This window comes from Rana temporaria, chromosome 4 (assembly GCF_905171775.1).
Source record: "Rana temporaria chromosome 4, aRanTem1.1, whole genome shotgun sequence".
In the NCBI taxonomy this organism is placed as follows: domain Eukaryota; kingdom Metazoa; phylum Chordata; class Amphibia; order Anura; family Ranidae; genus Rana; species Rana temporaria.
In genome coordinates, this window is record NC_053492.1 from 158,269,925 (window position 1) to 158,291,182 (window position 21,258).

Sequence of the window (21,258 nt, forward strand, 5' to 3'; positions counted from 1 at the left end):
GTTCTAGAACAAGTTCAATGGCAGCAATGCAGCACACATACCAGATCTGCTTCTAGTTTTGTCTGGAGTTGCCATTTCTTCTGCCCACTGGATTTAGACATGGCAAGAAACAATATCATTGATGGTAAAGATTAGTCTGACACCTTTGGTTTTATTTATTCATAATTAGTATGGTATAAACTTGACACAAAGTAGGTTGCGGTGGCACACACGTACCCACAGCTGTGCTTTCCCCAGCGATAATGGGTCTATGATATATACCATACCAGCAGATTATATCATGCACCTACCTCCCACTGTGTTGTCCCCCAGCAATAACGGGTCCATAATATACCCCATACCAGCAGATTATATCATGCACCTACCTCCCACTGTGCTGTCCCCCAGCAATAACGGGTCCATAATATACCCCATACCAGCAGATTATACCGTAGTACGCACGGCTGCACAGAGAGGCGCAGATCTGGTGAAGGAGTTCTGTCCTCCTCTCTGTTGCCGACTGCTGAGACAAGGTGGGGGGGGGGCAGGGACGAGGGGGGTGCTGCAGCTGCAGGAGAGGTGTAAGAGCCACATGAAATGGCCTGGAGGGCCGTATTTGGCCCACGGGCCTTGTGTTTGACACATTTGATCTATATGTATGACTCGTTACTATTGAGATGAATAGGACATTTGTTCTCTGGTGCTTCTGGATGACTACTGTCTTCTGAATGTTCCAAAACGTTTTCTTTTACGGCTAATGGTATCCAGTTAGATTTTTTAACTTTAATTTTTCCAGTGTTGAAGGGAAAAATATGCTTGGTTACAGTGTTCAACAAAATGTCAATTCTGTGTTCGTATTGATAGGTACGGCTTTGTTATGATGCTCCATTGTAGGTTTGTATGCCGCATGTTTCTAACTGTATGAACGTGCAGTTTAGAAGATCATTCTGCTTGCTATATCAAGGTTGTGTAGGCAAGATGAAGCTCCTTGGGGAATTATGTGACTATAGGTGTTAATTAAAATTGCTGTAAGATTGACAGCAGGTGCAGCATTCACAGCTTGGGTATGATGATCTATTGAGTCAGACTCCGAGGGAGACGGCACAACAATCAGTATGTCCATCTGACTGCAGGAACCATGTGAGATGCTGACATCTTCTTGTAGAAAATGAGCTGTTTGTGTTTTGCAGGTGCAGTTGAGGCTGAAGGTAACTAGAACAGATCGTCTACAATTCTACATCTCATTGGGATATATTGTTAGGGCCCTTTCACACTATCGGATCCCGTGAGGATCCGTTCCTTATATATCCGCTTGCTCAGCGGGGATCGCTCCGTTGATCCCTGCTGAGCCGGCAGATGACAGGGCGGTCCCTATACACTGTGCAGGGACCGCCCTGTCAGATCTCCACTCTCCCCTATGGGGGGATTGCATAAACACGGGACCGCCTGTCTGTGTTCACCCGATCTGAAGACGAATGGAAAAATAGTATTTTCCTTCGTCTGCAGAATCGGACCATAGCGGGGACCGATGAGATCGGGTGTCAGCGGATATTCATCCGCTGACACCCGCTATCCCATAGGGGTACATGTATGTCCGTATTTCATCCAAAAACTGATGGATGAAATACAGGTGTGAAAGGGGCCTTTGTGGACAAAAAAATGTGCTCTCCTGCACATTGCTGGATCGTGACGTGAGGGCTGAGACCAGGGAAAGACGCTGCTCTCCTGCAGGTAAGGTAAGTGTCCATATATTAAAAGTATTTGTAGCTGTTGACTTTTAGGCCCAGAATCACACTAGTGCGGTGCGAATTTCAGCTCTCTTATCTCTGCAGAGAGATAAGAGAAGTGTTCAGCAGATTAGCAACCTTTTAGATGAGAATTTGGAGACCTGGGAGAAGTTCCGGGTGAGAGGAGAGTGGGGGAGAAGTGTATTGAGCTGAATGAGAGAAATTCCTGAAGAGAACTGAACACATCTGCGAATCAGCTGCGTACCCATAGAAGATAATGGGCTTGAATTTGCACCTGAGCCGCACCGCAATGCCTAAAAGACGCACACGGTTTTACTGCAGTGCGCAGTGCGAATGCATCGCACATATGTGAACCAGCCTCATTGAAAACAATGTATTTAGAAATGTTCTGCGTATTGGATGCGGTTTAAGCCACACTCAATTCGCATAGGTGTGAACCTGGCCTTAATATTTTTTTTCGGTGGACCTCCGTTTTAATAATGGAGTTGGTGCTGAGTGAGCAACCAACAGTGATAAGTGTACTGCACCTAGATTGATAGGAAAAGGGGGATGGCAGCATTTGCCCCCCTTTTCCTCATGGGAAAGCGATGGATCCTATGGTTCCAATTTTCCCTGAGGAACAGTTTTCCCTCAGGTAAATTGGTGGGCTCTTTTGCCCCTGCAGTGACCTCTTACTGCAGGGGGATTTTGGCAGGCTCTTTGCCCGACAGGTGACCTCTGCAGCTGGGGTAGAAAGCCCAGGAAAATCCTGTTTGAACTGGCCAGAACCAACCCGGTTCTGGGCTATTTAAGCAGGGTTCCGATAGCTCAGGCTCATTCGCCTCAGAAGACTTAGGAGCTGTGGTGTTCTTTTCCCCCACCCCTCTTTTTAATTTTGTCGCTGTGTTTGTTATGTGGTAGGGTCACCTTTGTCTTATCAAAGGGGGACGAGCTTTTCATTATTTTACATGAGTATTTGTTATAATAATAATATTAATTTTAGCTAATGCTATGGTATTTGTTTTAAGCTGGGTAATTTTATTGGCAGCCTGGGCCGTAGTGGCTAGGTTAGCTTAAGGCTTATTTAAGTTTATTTATTTATGTAAATATTTAAATTATTTATTTATTTATTTATTTACCCTTGAAACCAATAATAAACACTTGCGGCCTTTATCATCCAACAAGTTGTCTGATGTCTCTTATTTTATTTTAAGTATTTTAAGGGTATGTTCCATCTGCTTTCCCATTATCTTTTTACCTCACTCAAGATTGGAAAATCGAACAAACTATCTTAAAACAAAAAAGTTAGAGCAAAATTCTACTAACCTATAGCCAGCTTCACTCTTTAAATGTAACATTTCATTCAGTATTATTTCTTAGAATGTTCAGTCGTGAAGCACAAATTGAAGTACCTGAGAAAGGTTAGAGAGCAGAAAAAGGGTCATTTAATCACCATATCATTTTCTCCTGGAATGAGGGAAAGGTAAACATTGAGAGATGGAATGGAATGTGGCTGTGCTCACATCAAAGACACCATTATGCTGGGACACATGAATGGGGAACACCTGAGAACACCTGGAAGTTCAGGGAACATTCTTCAAATGGAAGCCTGAAAAGGCCTCTTTCAGTTTATGTGTGGCACCTTGGGCTTCACCAAACAAAAGGGACATTCACAAGTTAAATTTTAAACCAGAACTGATGTATTTTTCTCCCATTTTTTGAGTTCCTCTCTAAGCCACTAAGTGCAGTAAACATTGGGGTTGGTAAGGGTTATCTGATTTACTGGTAGGCATTTGGGACCTTGTTAACCAGTAATTAGAGCTCCCATCCCTGGAATGATTATGCCCCTCTCCTGTCTCAGGCTTATTTAGCAGCCCCTCCTATTCCCTCAGCAGTACTAAGAAGGGAAGAGGAATCTAAAAAGCAGACACTTATATGTTTGAATTTCGTAGAGCTAGAAGAATAATACATTTTTAATGTCTGCATAGAAAGCATACACAGAATATACCCCATGAAGACACTGCTTATTTAAAATCTGTTAATAAACCCCTGCCCAATCACAACCACCGACTACTCAGCTATTAGGAAAGTACCGTTCTTCTTCTAAAGCAGTGGTCTCAAAGTACCGGCCCGCGGGCCATTTGCGGCCCGCGGACCAGTTAGAAATGGCCCCCAGGCAGGGTGGAAGTGAGGGGAGCAAAAAAAAAAAAAAAAAAAAAAAAAAAAAATTTTTTTTTTTTGAGCTGGCCCCATCTGGTGGTGAGCCGTTGGTATTACAAGTTATTACCACCAGATGTGAGCTGGCGCCATCTGGTGGTGGCCGTTGGTATTACAAGTTAAGCATTACAAGTTAAACAGCAATTCTAATGTCATTTTACACTATTTTCACTGCCATCTTCTTCCCTCTAATTAGAACCCCCAAACATTATATATATTTTTTATCCTAACACCCTAGAGAATAAAATAGCGATCGTTGCAATACTTTCTGTTTCGCCGTATTTGCGCAGCGGTCTTACAAGCGCACTTTTTTGGGAAAAAATTACACTTTTTTTAATTAAAAAATAAGACAACAGTAAAGTTATCCCCATTTTTTTTAATATTATGAAAGATAATGTTACGCCGAGTAAATTCATACCCAACATGTCACGCTTCAAAATTGTGTCCGCTTGTGGAATGCCGACAAACTTTTTTTACCCTTTAAAATCTTCATAGGCGACGTTTAAAAAAATCTACAGGTTGCATATTTTAAGTTACAGAGGAGCTAGAATTATTGCTCTCACTCTACCAATCGCGGCGATACCTCACATGTGTGGTTTGAACACCGTTTACATATGCGGGCGCTGCTCACGTATGTGTTCGCTTCGGCGCGCAAGCTCGTCGGGACGGGGTGCGTTTTCTGGCTCCTAACTTTTTTAGCTGGCTCAGAGATTCCAAGCAAATTTGTCAAACCCTGACTTACACCAGTGCTGGTGGTAATAATGCGCTCGCTGACACCAGTGCTGGGGGTTAATAATGTGTTCGCTGACACCAGTACTGTTGTTTTTGAAGTTTGAAAGTTTGCATGCGGCCCCTCATGGCATATGAAAACTTGTCTTGTGGCCCTCAGGTAATTTGAGTTTGAGACCCCTGTTCTAAAGTAATCACAAAATGTTATGTAAGCCAGTCTGGCTAATGATACCAAGTTGTTTTTTGCCATCTAAACAGGTGCATTATAAAGGGAATACTATATGTTTAATGCTGTCCGTGCACCAAAAATGCAAGGTCCACTGTTACAAAAATTAATTCTACGCAGGTATAAAAAGCCCAAATGAATTGAGTTCTCTAATCAATAATACATGATTAAATAAATATTGTAAATGCAAGCAGTGTAAGTATCTGAATTTGACCTTGTATCAGCCTCTTGCTGTCCCTGTATAACAGAGGCCAGGAGAAAGGTGATAATAATAATGTTTCCCCCCCTTCAGGTTTTTTCTTTTTATACCAGTTCTTCAGCAAAGGTGGAGAAGAATAAACTTATAAATCAGACCATGTAGTGCAAGGTCAACTTTAGGCTGGATTCACACCTATGCATTTTTAGTGCTTTTTGCATGTTGCAGATTTGCACTGCAGTCCACTTAACATGGTTTCCTATGGAACACGTTCTGTAGTGCAAATCTGCAAAAAGCACAAAAAATGCATAGGTGTGAATCCAGCCTAAAGGCATGCATTCAATTAACCACTGGCCGACCAGGTCGGCTCGGCTGCGTGAGATCACGTAGCTATACGTCATCTCGCATTGCAGCCCCTGCTCGCCCCTGGTGCCGACTCACGAGCCCGGCGGTCGCGATCACCTCCGGGCCCCCGCGATCACTCGTTACAGAGCGAGAACCGGGAGCTGTGTGTTTACCTTTCAGGGGGAGAAATGTCTGTTCATACAATGTATATACAGCGATCTGTCATTTCCCCTCGTCAGTCTTACTCCCCCTTCAGTTGGAACACATCTAGGGAACATAATTAACCCCTTCCTCGCCCCCCTAGTGTTAACCCCTTCCCTGCCGGTGGCATTTTTACAGTAATCAATGCATTTTTATAGCACTGATCGCTATAAAAATGCCAATGGTCCCAAAAATGTGTCAAAAGTGTCCGAAGTGTCTGTCATAAGGTCGCAGTACCGATAAAAATTGCTGATCGCCGCCATTACTAGTAAAAAAAAAAAATATTAATAAAAATGCCATAAAACTATCCCTTATTTTGTAGACGCAAACCAATCAATAAACGCTTATTGCGGTTTTTTTTTACAAAAAATATGTAGAAGAACACGTATCGGCCCAAACTGAAGAAAAAAAACGTTTTTTATATATTTTTGGGGGATATTTATTACAGCAAAAAGTAAAAAATATTCATTTTTTTTTCAAAATTGTCGCTATATCTTTGTTTATAGCGCAAAAAATAAAAACCGCAGAGGTGATCAAATATCACCGAAAGAAAGCTCTATTTGTGGGAAAAAAAAGGACGCCAATTTTGTTTGGGAGCCAGGTCGCACGGCCGCGCAATTGTCAGTTAAAGCGACGCAGTGCCGAATCGCAAAACCTGACCTGGGCCTTTAGCTGCCTAAAGGTCTGGGGCTTAAGTGGTTAAGCAGCCCGTTCAAATGGATAGGCTGCCTTAATGTAACACACGTTAACGGATAGGAACTAATGCAACGCAATAGTGTCAATGGGCCTTTAAAGACCACCTAATGTTGTCAGGTGGACAGGTCCCGCTAAGAAAATGATAAATTATTTAGATTACACTAATATACTGTCACAGGTTGTGGAACTGCAATGCTGCAACTGCCCCGAGACCAATATATAAAAACTATAAGCACATAAATAAAAAACAAAGCAGCATTAATGGCAAGAAAATAGCCACGGCACTTTATTGGTTTATCAAAGATTTACATAAATAATAATGCTAAGAAATCTCTTTTTTATTGCAATAACCCATGCATCAAATATCATCACCATTTTGCTCAGTTATTTGAACTTGTGCAGAATTATTATACAGGATTTATATACCACCAACCGTTTACACAGTGCTTTACAATATAAGGGCAGACAGTACAATTATAATACAATTTATTACAGCACAGTGGTTAAGTGGTTAGCACCTCCACCTAGCAGCACTAGGGTTGTTGGTTCAAACCCCAGCTAGGACACTACCTACCTGGAGTTTGCATGTTCTCCCTGTGCCTGTATGGGTTTCCTCTGGTTACTCCAGTTTCCTCCCACACTCCAAAGACATGCCTAGTAGGCTAATTGGCTCCTGTCTAAATTGGCCCAGTATGTGTGTATGTATGTAAGGTTAGGGACTGTAGATTGTAAGCTCCCCGAGGGTGGGGGTGGTGTGAATGTACAATATAAATGGAAAGAGCTGCATCAATTGACAGCACTAAATAAGTACTTATAATAATACAGTAGAAATCAGAATTGAAGTTACAAAAAATGCCCCTCTGGATCCAGGGTAACAGAAGCACATAAAGTCCTGAATGGCCAGGCAATCTTCTGAGACCTGTCCCAGAAGATTGCAGGGAGGGAGAGAGGAGAAATTCGTAGTATGTAGTATGTTTAAATACAGTTCCATGTAGTATGCAAACCCCCTGCTTCCAATAGGTATAGTGCTTTAGGGTTAGGTATGTGGCCTTTCCATAACTTCATGCCTAAACGATTCTGACACCCAGTGCTTGGACAATGCCATTTGGTGCCCAGGGCGAAGATGGCAAACTGCGCCCCCCCCCCTTTTTAAGAAAGAATCAATGTCTTACGGAAACATGTGCCCCACATACCTTGAGCTCAGGAGTAGTCAGCACAAGCTACAGTGGGGCGGAAAGCTGCCAGATATATCTTGCACGTGAGAGTCAGGAGCAGGGAGCCGGGAGCCACGAGTAGCAGGGGGATGGGGTGGAGTGCGCACGTGATGTCACACCTGGCCGGGCACTCTTGTGATAGAATACTGGGAGTTAGAGCCGCAGTCAGGAAGCGGGGCGCACACACGCAACGTCACTGGTTGCTGGCAAACCTGCAGTCCCAGCAAGCCAGTGACTGCTACTACACGGCCGGTCCGTGCACGGGCCGCGGGCCGCCATTTAATAAATGCTGTTTTAGAAGGACACCCCTGGCAATTGGATATTTCCCAGATCAACTTAAGAAACAAAAGGACACCCCCACCCCCTACAAATTGTACCGCCCAGGGCATCCGTCCCTTCCGCCCTTTTGTATCGGCTCTGCTGACACCTATCAAGCTCCTGAGTCTATATACGACTCCAGCAGGATCTGCATGACCACGTTGACCTTGCCATGCCATCTCCTTTTATGTTGTGCCCACTGTAGACCAGATCAGAGGCTCCCTCCCTACTTTTATTTGGGTGTCCCAGGAGTGGTATAGAATCAGCATAGCAGCTTACCGTATGCAGATCATTACAGTAATCCTGTGGTAAGGAGATTGCAGCTTGTCATAACGTTGCCGCAGATTTGGTGTCTCCTGCGTGGCAGCCGTATCCTTAGTTTCTGTCTATTTAAAGTATAAAGAAAAATATAAATTTAGATCTTTAAAGGAAAGAGCTACACTGTAATTTTCTTTCAACAGCTGGGAAAGTATCTTGAGGTTGTCATACTGAGGGAAACTGTCTGCTTTTATGGATCCAGTCATTTCAGATATCACAGAACAAACAAGACTTGTAGAAGGTGTGCGGTATTCTGAGGGAATGTCTGGTTACCGATGGCTGCTGTAAACATGCTGATAATGAAAATGGACGCTTCCCGGGGCTGTGCTGTAATTAAACTGTTTATGTGCAGCTTGGGTTTAATAACATGCTAGATATTTTTAAAAACAACATCTCCGTCTGTGTAATTTGGTGCTTTTTTTTTTTGGAGCCTCTTCTACGGCGCAGTGTTTTCATCTTCTCTGTGCGTACTTGCCACCTATCCATCCAATTCCTTTTCCCTTGGGCTTGTTGGTGCGTAACGTCTCGTATGTATGCTACCCATAGACACGAGATGCCAGTTCCTTGCCAGATCAAGAGATGGCATCATGTCGCTAAGGCCCACACTAAACTGCTGCACAACTGAGCTCCTGAGAAGTGTCAGTCAGGAGGGGAGAAAACCTGTACCCATCCATGTCCTTACCCATAAGATATTTAGCATGGCAGAATCTGTCAACAACGCTGAGATCAGTGTTCATTTTTTACGTCAAAGTTCTATTTAGTTTTAGCCATTGTCTTTTGACTAAAATGCTATTTTAGTTTTAGTCATATTTTAGTCATCTGAATGATTGTAGGCATATTGGGGCATATTCTTAAAGATCTGAGGCGGCGGAACGTATGTCCTTTACGTTACGCCGCCGCAAGTTTAAGTGGCAAGTGCCTGATTCCCAAACCACTTACCTGTAAACTTGTGGCGGTGTCGCGTAAAGTCTACCCGCGCAAGCCCTCCTAATTCAAATGATCCTGGTAGGGGGCGTGGATCATTTAAATTAGGCGCGCTCCCGCGCCGATCGTAATGCGCATGCTCCGTCGGGTAAATTACCCGACGTGCATTGCGCTAAATGACGTCTCACGGACGTCATTTGTTTTGACTGTAACGTAAATGGCGTCCAGCGCCATTCACGGACGACTTACGCAAACGACGTTAAATTTTCAAATTTCGACGTGGGATCGACGGCCATACTTAACATTGAGTACGCCACCTAGGGGGCATCTTTATCTTTACGCCGCGTATTGCTTACGGAAACGACGTTAAAACACTACGGCGGGCAAGCGTACGTTAGAGAATCGGCGTGACTAGTCATTTGCATATTCTACGCTGACCGCCACCTAGCGGTCAGCGTAAATATTGCAGCCTAAGATACAACGGCGCAGGCCGTCGTATCTTAGGCATGTTTAAGTGTATCTCAGTTTGAGAATACACTTAAACATAGGATCGGACTTACGTCGGCGTATCTGCTGATACGCCGGCGTAAATTATTTGAGAATATGGCCCATTGTAGTCAACTAAAATAATTTTAGTCGACTAAAATCAAATGGGTTTAGTTAAATTGTAATGCATTATTTAACCACTTGCCTACTGGGCACTTTCACCCCCTTCCTGCCCAGGCCACTTTTCAGCATTCAGCGCTCTCACACTTTGAATGAAAATTGCGCGGTCATGCAACACTGTACCCAAATGAAATGTTTATCATTTTAATCCAAATAGAGCTTTATTTTGGTATTTAATCACTTGTTTATGTTTTCGTTTCTGTCAGTAAATTTTGTAAATAACACATTTTTCTCCTTACAGTAAATAGAGCTTTCTGTTGGTTGTATTTGATCACCTCTGCATTTTTTATTTGTTTTGCTAAACAAATATAAAAAACAAAAATATTGAAAAAAAGTTTTCCTTTGTTTCTGTTATAAAATGTTGTAAATAAGTAAGATTTCTCCTTCACTGATGGGCACTGAAAGTCTGCACTGATGGGCACTGATGAGGTGGCACTTATGGGCACTGATGAGGCGGCACTGAATGGCACTGATTAGGTGGCACTGATGAGGAGGCACTAATATGCTGCACTGATGGCCACTGATAGGTGGCACTGATATGCGGCACTGATGGGAACTGATAGTTGCCACTGGTGGGTGCTGTTAGGCGGCACTGGTGGGCACATATAGGCGGCACTTATGGACATTGATAGACAGCACTGATGAGCAGTCACTGAAAGGCAGTACTGACTGGGATCACTAATAGACTGGTGTCACTGATGGGCACTGATTGGTGTCACTGATTGACACTGCTGGGTCTTTACTGTAATCAGGGCACTGGTGATCAGTGCCATTATCACCTGTCCTGGTATTCCCCGTGAGGACATGCCGCTGATCGGCTCTCCTCGCCGCACACTCTGTCAGGAGAGCCAATAAACAGCACTTCCACATTTACATGTGGCCGGCTGTGATTGGACACAGCCAATTACATGGTTAAATTACTGCTTCGTTGGCTCTTTAAAGAAATCGGGGGCGCACCGTGTCCTAGAAACATATGGTGTTGTCCCAGAATGAAAGCCCCACTGCTCCTCCGTCATTTGTCAGTGGATGGGCACCAAGTGGTTAAGCAATTCTCTAGAATTGTCAAACTCATTGTAAGGAGTGAATATCCAATAACATATTATTATTATTTATGGTATTAATGTGTTACTAAACCCAGGACCCTGCATTCACTATATCTGATCCCCCGACAGTACACAGAACATAAAAATGCAATCATTTTAGTAAACATAAATTGCTAAATACCCTTTCTCATCAGCAGTATATAGCAGTCCTGTGACTTCTATAAGTGTCTGGTTAAAGCTTGTTGGAGGAGTTTTCATTCTCACATGAATGTCCTATAAGAATGTAGGACCCCTGACCCTCTGTCTGGACAGTGCTGATTGGCCCTGGGCTGATTACATGCACCTTCCTAAGAAAAAAAAAGCTCTCTAGCAATACACACCAAACTGAGCATGTGCAAACTAACTCTTATTCGGAAATGTTTTGGAAACATTGCAAGTAGGGGAGGATCTGTGCATACAGGATCAAACAGCCTTTTTACACATTGCAAACGATTAACCCCTTAAATTCCACAGTGAGTATAACAAGCATGCTATGCTGCATATACAGACTGATTTTACTGTTGTGTGTTTAGTAACCCTTTAAGGTTTAAACATGCACTACAGACACAGATTTAGCAGTTGTGATATATAACGAGTGTTCATTTTGACGCCAAATTTTCGATTTAGTTTTAGTCACAGGCTTTTGACTAAAATGCCATTTTAGTTTTAGTCGCATTCTAGCCATCTGAATTATTTTAGTTTTAGTCGTATATTAGTTGACTAAAATAGTGTAAATTTTGTCAATAGAATTAACATTGGTTGAGATCCGCTTCTCCCGCCTCTGTCATCTAAACAAACCTGACTCTTCATTGAGCAATGGCGTCCCCTAAGGGCAGTTGGAATGTTCACATACACCTAAATATCTGTGGATGTCTATAGACACTGGCCCGGATTCAAGTAGCAATTGCGCCTGTGTAACCATAGGTTACACAGCGCAATTGCTTACTTGCCCCGGCGTTACGAATTATTGAAGTTATTGAAATTTGTTGCCAGAGGTTACAGCCTATCCTTACCGCTCACTGACTAGTTGCTAAAGGCTACTGCACAATTTTTTACCGCTCACTGATTGTTTGCTAGAGATTACAGCACATCACTACTGCTCACTGATTGGTTGCGAGATATTACAGACGATCACTGCTATTTACGAATTGGTTGCTAAAGGTTACATATCATTACCACTTACTGAGCAGTGGAGCAATCCCAAATAATTGAGCAAGTAAAGTGGCACATTAATACACATACTACAGAAGAGGGTCAGAGATTGCAGATATACTACAGGAGAGGGCAGAGATTACAAACATACTACAGGAGAGCGTCAGAGACTGCAGACATACTGCAGGAGACTGTCAGAGTCTGCGAACATACTACAGGAGACGGCCAGAGACTGCGAACATACTACGGGAGACTGTCAGAGACTGTGGACATACTGCAGGAGACTGTCAGACTGCGGACATACTACAGGAGACTGTCAGAGACTGTGGACATACTGCAGGAGACTGTCAGACTGCGGACATACTACAGGAGACTGTCAGAGACTGTGGACATACTGCAGGAGACTGTCAGACTGCGGACATACTACAGGAGACTGTCAGAGACTGTGGACATACTGCAGGAGACTGTCAGACTGCGGACATACTACAGGAGACTGTCAGAGACTGTGGACATACTACAGGAGACTGTCAGGGACTGCGGACATACTACAGGAGACTGTCAGACTGCGGACATAGTACAGGAGACTGTCAGAGATTGCGGACATACTACAGGAGAAGGTTAGAGACTGCCAATATGGTATAGGAGACAGTAAGAGACTGTGGACATACTACAGGAGACAATCTGAAACTGTGGACACACTTTTGGAGATGGTCAGAGATTGTGGACATAGTACAAGAGACCATCAGAGACTGCAGACAATCAGAAACTGCAGACAATCAGAAACTGCAGACAATCAGAAACTGCAGACATAGTACAGAGACGAAATTAAAAGACTGCGGACATAATACAGGAGACAAAATTAAAAGACTGCGGACATAGTACAGGAGACAAAATTAAAAGACTGCGGACATAGTACAGGAGACAAAATTAAAAGACTGCGGACATAGTACAGGAGACAAAATTAAAAGACTGCGGACATAGTACAGGAGACAAAATTAAAAGACTGCGGACATAGTACAGGAGACAAAATTAAAAGACTGCGGACATAGTACAGGAGACGAAATTAAAAGACTGCGGACATAGTACAGGAGACGAAATTAAAAGACTGCGGACATAGTACAGGAGACGAAATTAAAAGACTGCGGACATAGTACAGGAGACGAAATTAAAAGACTGCGGACATAGTACAGGAGACGAAATTAAAAGACTGCGGACATAGTACAGGAGACTGTCAGAGATTGCGGACATACTACAGGAGAAGGTTAGAGACTGCCAATATGGTATAGGAGACAGTAAGAGACTGTGGACATACTACAGGAGACAATCTGAGACTGTGGACACACTTTTGGAGATAGTCAGAGATTGTGGACATAGTACAAGAGACCATCAGAGACTGCAGACAATCAGAAACAGCGGACATAGTACAGGAGACAAAATTAAAAGACTGCGGACATAGTACAGGAGACAAAATTAAAAGACTGCGGACATAGTACAGGAGGCGGTCAGAGAACTTTCAGCACAGCGCACCTTTACAGTTGAGTACCACAGCTCGGGGTTTCAGGATAGCAAACCGGGGCGACGCTTCGATCACTGCTCTCACTACAGTCGCTCTCTTCTGAGCATACAGGCTCCATGGGGCGGGGTCAGAGCGTCTGTGGAGCTCTCGGCCCCGCCCTAGCCTCCCTCTGCTGGCTCACTTGGGAATACAGCCTCCAGCTTCCTCTTTGTGCTCTGCAATGCCAGTATCAGGGCCCTAATTTGCTGGTAATGTGGGCTCAAGCGGCAGCTGCTTTGGGCCTCCCAGAAAAGATTGGACCCATGGTAGGTGCCCCGTTTTCCCCATGTTAAAGATGGCCCTGAGCCTGTGATTAACATCCTCAGCTGTGTTTTCCATGTGCTGTGTGAAGAGGGGTCTGTCCCTTCTCGGCAACCAGCTCTTAGAGCTCTGAAGTGTGTCATTTCAGCTCTCCGTTCCTTGTTTTCTGACATCTCAGACAAGCTTTATCAATTCTAGAGTTTGAATATATGTAGAGAAGAGCGCAGCTAAAAAGGTACAACTTATGTAGGTAGATTTGTTTCATCTCTTTGTATCACCTGAGGCCAGTCACTTCACTGGGTAAATGGAGGGGTTTACTACTTTAAGCATACGCCCGTGTAAGGGTTGGGTTTACTAGCAGGGGGATGGTCTGGTGTTCCGTGCATCCACATGCAGGCAGTCCCATTCATGTCAATTAGGATGCTGAAAGTGCACAGGCACAGCTGTCAGATTGGCAGCAGCTGTCATGCATCCCCGTATGGGTAAGCACAGCCCTGGCTCAGGGCTCGACAAATCCCGGGCGCCAGGTCGCCATGGCGACTAGAAATAGGGTCCTGGCGACTTGGCTTGGAAGGGAGCTGGCGCCAGCTTGGCTTTTTTTTGTGAGCTGGCGCCATCTGGTGGTGAGCCGTTGGTATTACAAGTTATTACCACCAGATGTGTAAGCTGGCGCCATCTGGTGGTGGCCGTTGGTATTACAAGTTAAGCATTACAAGTTAAACAGCAATTCTAATGTAATTTTTCACTATTTTCACTGCCATCTTCTTCCCTCTAATTAGAACCCCCAAACATTATATATATTTTTTATCCTAACACCCTAGAGAATAAAATGGCGATCGTTGCAATACTTTCTGTCATGCCGTATTTGCGCAGCGGTCTTACAAGCGCACTTTTTTGGGAAAAATTACACTTTTTTTAATTAAAAAATAAGACAACAGTAAAGTTATCCCCATTTTTTTAATATTATGAAAGATAATGTTACGCCGCGTAAATTCATACCGAACATGTTACGCTTCGAAATTGCATCCGCTCGTGGAATGACGACAAACTTTTACCCTTTAAAATCTTTATAGGCGACGTTTAAAAAAATCTACAGGTTGCATGTTTTGAGTTACAGAGGAGGTCTAGTGCTAGAATTATTGCTCTCGCTCTACCAATCGCGGCGATACCTCACATGTGTGGTTTGAACACTGTTTACATATGCGGGAGCTGCTCACGTATGTGTTCGCTTCTGCGCGCAAGCTCGTCGGGACGGGGCGCGTTTTCTGGCTCCTAACTTTTTAGCTGGCTCCTAGATTCCAAGCAAATTTGTCAACCCCTGCCCTGGCTGTAGTACGGCCGTGTTAATGAGGCCTAACGGCACAAGCTGAGGTTAGAAGCTGATTGGTTGCCACGCATGGCTGCTCCATAATGATAAATTCCCCCCAATGTGTCAGGCAGTACAGCCTGCTGGTATCCCTGTGTATCCCGCACTGGGTGAACTCCTTAAATATATGTTTGGCTGCTTCAAAAAGCCTTGCAACTACATATCAAGTAAAATGTACTTTCTATTATTAAAGAAATATTACTAATTCATAACATAAAAATGAATTCATGAACAAGAACATCATATTTCAACAAAGACATTGTAGCTAACATCCTTTGTCAGAAGGCGTCTCGCTGTGAAATGCGTAGAGAGAAGATTGCTCCCTTTCATCAAGAAACTTAGGGACTTTTTGGAAGGATTGAGAAAAGTGTATAAAAGATTATAGCAATATCTGTAAAGGGGAGAGTCATAATGGGAGGGATGTTACCTACAATGGCTTTTTTATTGAAATATAAAGTCATTTGGAGTCATATGGAGTGCTTTTCTCCTTCTTTCTTTTTTGTTTTGTTTGTTGCAGCATTTTGATCTTATGGAGCAGCTAAGTTGAGTAAGCCAAAGCATTTGTTACACAGTAGGGGCCAGATTCACGTACAGCTTACGCCGGCGTATCTATTGATACGCCGCGTAAGTTACAAGATGCGCCGTCATATCTATGCACGGTATTCTTGAACGTAGATACGCCTGAAATCTGGCTTCAGCCGACCAACGTAAATCTTAGTATGCCGTCGTATCTTGGGTGCATATTTACGCCGGACGCTAGGGGCGCTTCCGTAAATTTACGTGTCGAATATGTAAATTAGCTAGATACGCCGATTCACGGGTGTACTTGCGCCCACGACGCCGTTTACGTTAGGCTTACGTCCGGCGTAAAGTTACCCCTGCTATATGAGGCGAAGCCAATGCAAAGTATGGACGTCGGAACAAGCGTATATCTTTTTACGTCGTTTACGTAAGTTGTACGTGAATGGGGATGTGCGTAGGTTACGTTCACGTCACAGGCATTGAGCCGGCGTATCTTAGGGAGTAAACTCAACGTGATACTGAGCATGCGCGCGCATGCGCCGTATGATCGGCGCTTCATTTGCATGGGGTCACGGCTCATTATAATAAAACACGCCCACCTCTTCCACATTTGAATTAGGCGGGCTTACGCCGGCCGATTTACGCTACGCCGCCGCAACTTACGGAGAAAGTGCTTTGTGAATACTGCACTTGCCTGTCTAAGTTGCAGAGGCGTAGCGTAAATAGGATACGCTACGCCCGCACAAAGATACGCTCTCCTACGTGAATCTGGCCCTAGATCTTTTATATAGTTCAGTGATGCACTTCATAGAGTGTTTGACACTCCTACAGTAAGTTGTGTTGTTTATTATGACGACTTTGATACATTTTGTTGCCTTGTATATAGGCTTATTGCATATTGTACACCCCACGGAAATATTAAATCATTTTAAACTATGAATTAATAATATTTGTTTAACCGGTTCCCGACCTACTCACGCAGATTTTCTGTGGCAGAATGGCTCTCCTGGGCAAAATCCTGTACATATATGGCTTCGCCCAAAAGACCCACCAGAGGCCCGCACGTGTGCCAGCTACACAGTGGGGAACCCGATGCGCATGACTGACGGGCACAATCGCCACTGGCCATGGGCGATCGTGTGCATGATATTTGTTTAACCGGTTTCCGACCTACTCACGCAGATTTACTGTGGCAGAATGGCTCTCCTGGGCAAAATCCCGTACATATATGGCTTCGCCCAGAAGACCCACCAGAGGCCCGCACGTGTGCCCGCTACACAGCGGGGAACCCGATGCGCATGGCCGACGGGCACGATCGCCACCGGCCATGCGCGATCGCGTGCATGAGCGGCAGCAGAGGAGAGAAGACAGATCATCTCTTTCTACAAAGTAGAAACCACGATCTGGCATCTCTCCTAGTTAGTCCCATCCCCCCACAGTTAGAACACACAATAGGGAACACAGTTAAAGTGATACTAAAGCTTCAAATATAATAAAAAACAAACATGTCACACTTACCTCCACTGTGCAGCTCGTTTTGCACAGAGTGGCCCCAATCCTTGTCTTCTGGAATGCCTCGGTGGCTGTCTTGGCTCCTCCCCGCTTCTGATAACCCCTCTGGGAAGCGCTTTCCCAAGGGGGTTACCTTGCGGGTGCGCTCCCGAGTCCTGTATTCGGCATCCATAGCTGTCGACTACAGGACTCGGCCCCGCCCCCAGCCCTTGCTTCATTGGAGTTGATTGACAGCAGCGCGAGCCAATGGCTGCGCTGCTATCAATCTATCCAATGAAGAGCTGAGAAGACCAGCCCGAGATCAAGCGCGTTTTCGACGTGGGACTTTCGAGGGCTCATGTAAGTAAACCGGGGGGCTGGGGGGCCGGTAATCACCAGATGTTTTTTCACCTTAATGCATAGGATGCATTAAGGTGAAAAAAAAAATGAATCTTTACCACCCCTTTACCCCCTTGATCTCTCCCTAGTGTTAACCCCTTCCTTGCCAGTGACATTTACATAGTAATCAGTGCATATTTATAGCACTGATCGCTCTGTAAATGTCAATGGTTCCAAAAATGTGTCAAAAGTGTCCAAACTGTCAGCCGCAATGTCGCAATAAATCACAGATCACCGCCATTACTAATAAAAAAACTAAAAATAATAAAAACGCCATATAAATTCCATAAATCTTTCCCATAGTTTGTGGACGCTATAACTTTTGCGCAAATCAATCAATATATGCCTATTGCGATTTTTTTTTACCAAAAATATGTAGAAGAATACATATGGGCCTAAACTGCGGAAATTTTTTTTAAATTCGGATGTTTACTATAGCAAAAAGTAAAAGATATTAGGGGTTGTTTACGAAAGGCAAATTCACTTTGCACTACAGATGCAAACTATAAATGCAAAGTGCACTTGGAAGTGCAGTCGCAATCTGAGGGTAGATCTGAAATGAGGGGAAGCCCTGCTGATTTTTTCATCCATTAATGTGCAAGCTAAAATACTGTTTTTTATTTCTTTGCATGTCCCCTTCGGATCTACAGCTACTGCACTTCCAAGTGCACTTTCAGTGCGATTTCAAGTGCACTTTGCACTTGTAGTTTGCACTTGTAGTGCAGCGTAGATTTGCCTTTTGTAAATAACACCCATTGGGTTTTTTTCAAAATCGTCTGTCTTTTTTTTGTTTATAGCGCAAAAAATCAAAACCGCAGAGGTGATCAAATACCACCAAAAAAAAACTATTTGTGGGGGAAAAAAAGACAAAGATTTTATTTGGATAACAAGATCGCATGACCGCTTCAGTCAGTTAAAGTGACGCAGTGCCGAATCGCAAAAAAATGACCTGGTCATTGAGCACAAATAATAAAAAGGATTCAGCGCTGGAAAAAGAAATAAATAAAATAACCTAATCTATGTATGCAAGCCAGCACTAAGGACAAATTCATAAAAAATTCCCAATAAAACTATATAATATAAACAGTGCAGCGCAACAGTGAAAACAAAAGATAAATAAATAAATAAATATATGATCACAAGTTCATAAAAGGATATGTGGTCATTGAGCAGCCAAATCTTCCATGGGTGAAGTGGTTAATAATAAAACATTTTACCGCTATTTCTAACACCTTTACAGTCGCGGGCTGGGTGACATTATTTCTGGTGTTTTTTTTTTTTTGTAGTATTGTCATTTTTGTTATGAATGTTGAGTTGTGTGGTATTGTCTGTCCCTTTTGTATATACTGCCATAAAACTAGTACGGTGTCCAGGAGTCAGAGACTGGCATCGTCCAAGGTTTTGCGCCCAGAAATTGGATATATTCATACATCAGTTTTGGGAACCAGAACTCAGAAAAGATTGTATATCCAAAGTTGCGTTAGCCAAACAAAGCTCCATGTTCTAGAATGATGACACATTACTGTGAGTATGCAGTACATCCCAAAGGTCGGAGGAGTGATATCTCAGATTCCTTTTCATGTATTCATGTAGTGTTGGTAATTTGTCTCACTGGTTCACGTGGCTAATTTCAATGTACTTTGCTCTTCTACACCTTGGACAAAGGTTGGAGGAGATGGGAGGACGCACGCTTACTTAGTTTAGTTTGAATTATTACATATAGGTGGCATTAGCCGTACTTGGAAGTAGCACATAACGAGATTGTACTTTTAAAGCAAGTGGATGCAAAGTAGAATGATCAACAGAAATGCCATGAATGCCAATGCGCTTCTTCAGGGCCGCTGGGTAAGTGGGAGATGTCGTCCCCGACTTCTTGGGCTATAATGAGTTATGTGGCTGGCCTGTATGGTAAATTATTGTAGTATGTGTGTAGTTTACGTCATCATTTTTGTTGTTAAGTACGGCTGTGATCAAATAGAGCTGTGTATGTATATGACTTGGGTCACACTAGCAAATGCTTTGAAAATCTGCAGTGGATCGCTTTTCAGAGTCTGGCAGGGTATGTTTTCAGGAGGAGATCCTGCTATATCCTGAATTACTTTGCAATGTATAAAAAGACTAATGCACGGCAACCAAGAGCCCAGTGGTTTTCTTGTGGTTGTGGCGTGGCCTCATTGACTGGTCAAGTCAAGGTGATACACTTCGTAAAATTTTCCACAACAAAAAGCATCGCAGCTGTGGCATTTGAACAGCCTTCTATGGATGTATTTTCCACTGTAGTTAGGCAGCCATGGGGCAGTAAAAATGTGGCTTAGCTGCCTGTTTTTAAGAGAAAAATTAGGTCTTCTGCCCTACCAGGTGGGGCTTCTGTATGGTAGGTCTGTGTAAACCAGGGGTAAGCAACCTCGGCCCTCCAACTGTTTTGAAACTACAAGTCCCATGAGACATTGCGAGACCCTGGCAATCACAGGCATGACTCCTAGAGGTAGAGGCATGATGGGATTTGTAGTTTTACCACAGCTGGAGGGCCAAGGTTTGCTACCCCTGGTGTAAACGTTAGAACTACATGGACAGAAATACAAATCCTTTAGCAGGTATGTCAACTTCCATCACTCATATTTCATGCGTGTTTATTCAGCTGTTTGCCTGACATGTGTCTTAAAGCGGAGTTCCACCCAAAAGTGGAACTTCCGCTTAATCCACTCCTCGCCCCCTTACATGCCACATTTGGCATGTAATTTTTTGGGGGGAGTGGGGGCTTCAGGAGGAGTGGGACTTTCTGTCCCACTTCCTCCTTCCACCGAGGGGCTGCAAAGGCGATTAGAGTACTCTAATCGCCTTTTTGCAGCCCATACCTGTAGGCGATCGCCTGGGACACGTGACAGGTCCCAGGCGATCGCCTGTCCAATCAAATGGCGCAGCGCCACTCGCGCATGCGCAGTGGGTGCCCGGCCATGAAACCAAAAGCTGTCATGGCCGGCTGCCCACACTTAGAATTAAGACGCCGGCCGGAGAGGGGGGGAGAGGAGCAGAGCCCCGGCCGGCGTGTCGCTGGAACGTGGAGCAGGTAAGTGTATGTTGATTAAAAGCCAGCAGCTACACTTTTTGTAGCTGCTGACTTTTAATAAACATTAAAAATGAGTGGAACACCCCTTTAAGCCTCGCACACATGGTACATTGTTGGCAGGGGATTGTCTGATGACAGACTGTTGTCATAAAATGTGAAGGTTAGTACGCTCCTTCTGACAACTGTTGTCCAACTTTCGGCCAACAAATGTTGGGTGGCAGGCTAGTACATTTTCGGCGGACACCGGTCCACAAGTACACAAGTCCGTCACAAAAAATGTTTAAGTTTTAACTTTGTAACAAATCACAAGGTGAAATGCAATAGTAGGGGCTGATCTGTGTCACTTGTGTCCCCATGCTGAACCAAAAAAGACTGATAGCCAGATTCAGAGAGACTTAGGCTTTAGGCTGGCGTATCAGTAGATACGCCAGCCTAAGTCTGAATGTGCGCCCGCGCTAATTTAAGCGTATTCTGGTAACCAGATGCGCTTAAATTAGGCTCAGATACGAGCGGCGTAAGTGTCTTACACCCTTGTATCCTAAAATGTAATTTTTAGGCTGACCGCTAGGTGGCGCTTCCATTGCGGTCGGCGTAGAATATGTAAATC

The 21,258-nt window shown here is 43.9% G+C and overlaps 1 protein-coding gene across 4 annotated transcripts in view; it reads left to right on the top strand.

The window, feature by feature from the left end:
* Positions 1-21,258, top strand: part of LOC120936705 (schwannomin-interacting protein 1) — a 541,245-nt gene that overhangs the window by 402,692 nt on the left and 117,295 nt on the right. The window contains exon 1 of one of the 4 annotated variants that reach the window (XM_040349267.1): positions 19,334-19,429. The exons of the other annotated variants lie outside the window; for them this stretch is intronic. Within the exon in view, the coding sequence (XP_040205201.1) occupies positions 19,367-19,429 (63 nt within the window). The 5' untranslated portion in view covers positions 19,334-19,366. Of the gene's footprint in view, positions 1-19,333; positions 19,430-21,258 lie in introns of those variants that run through there. 4 annotated transcript variants of the gene reach the window in all.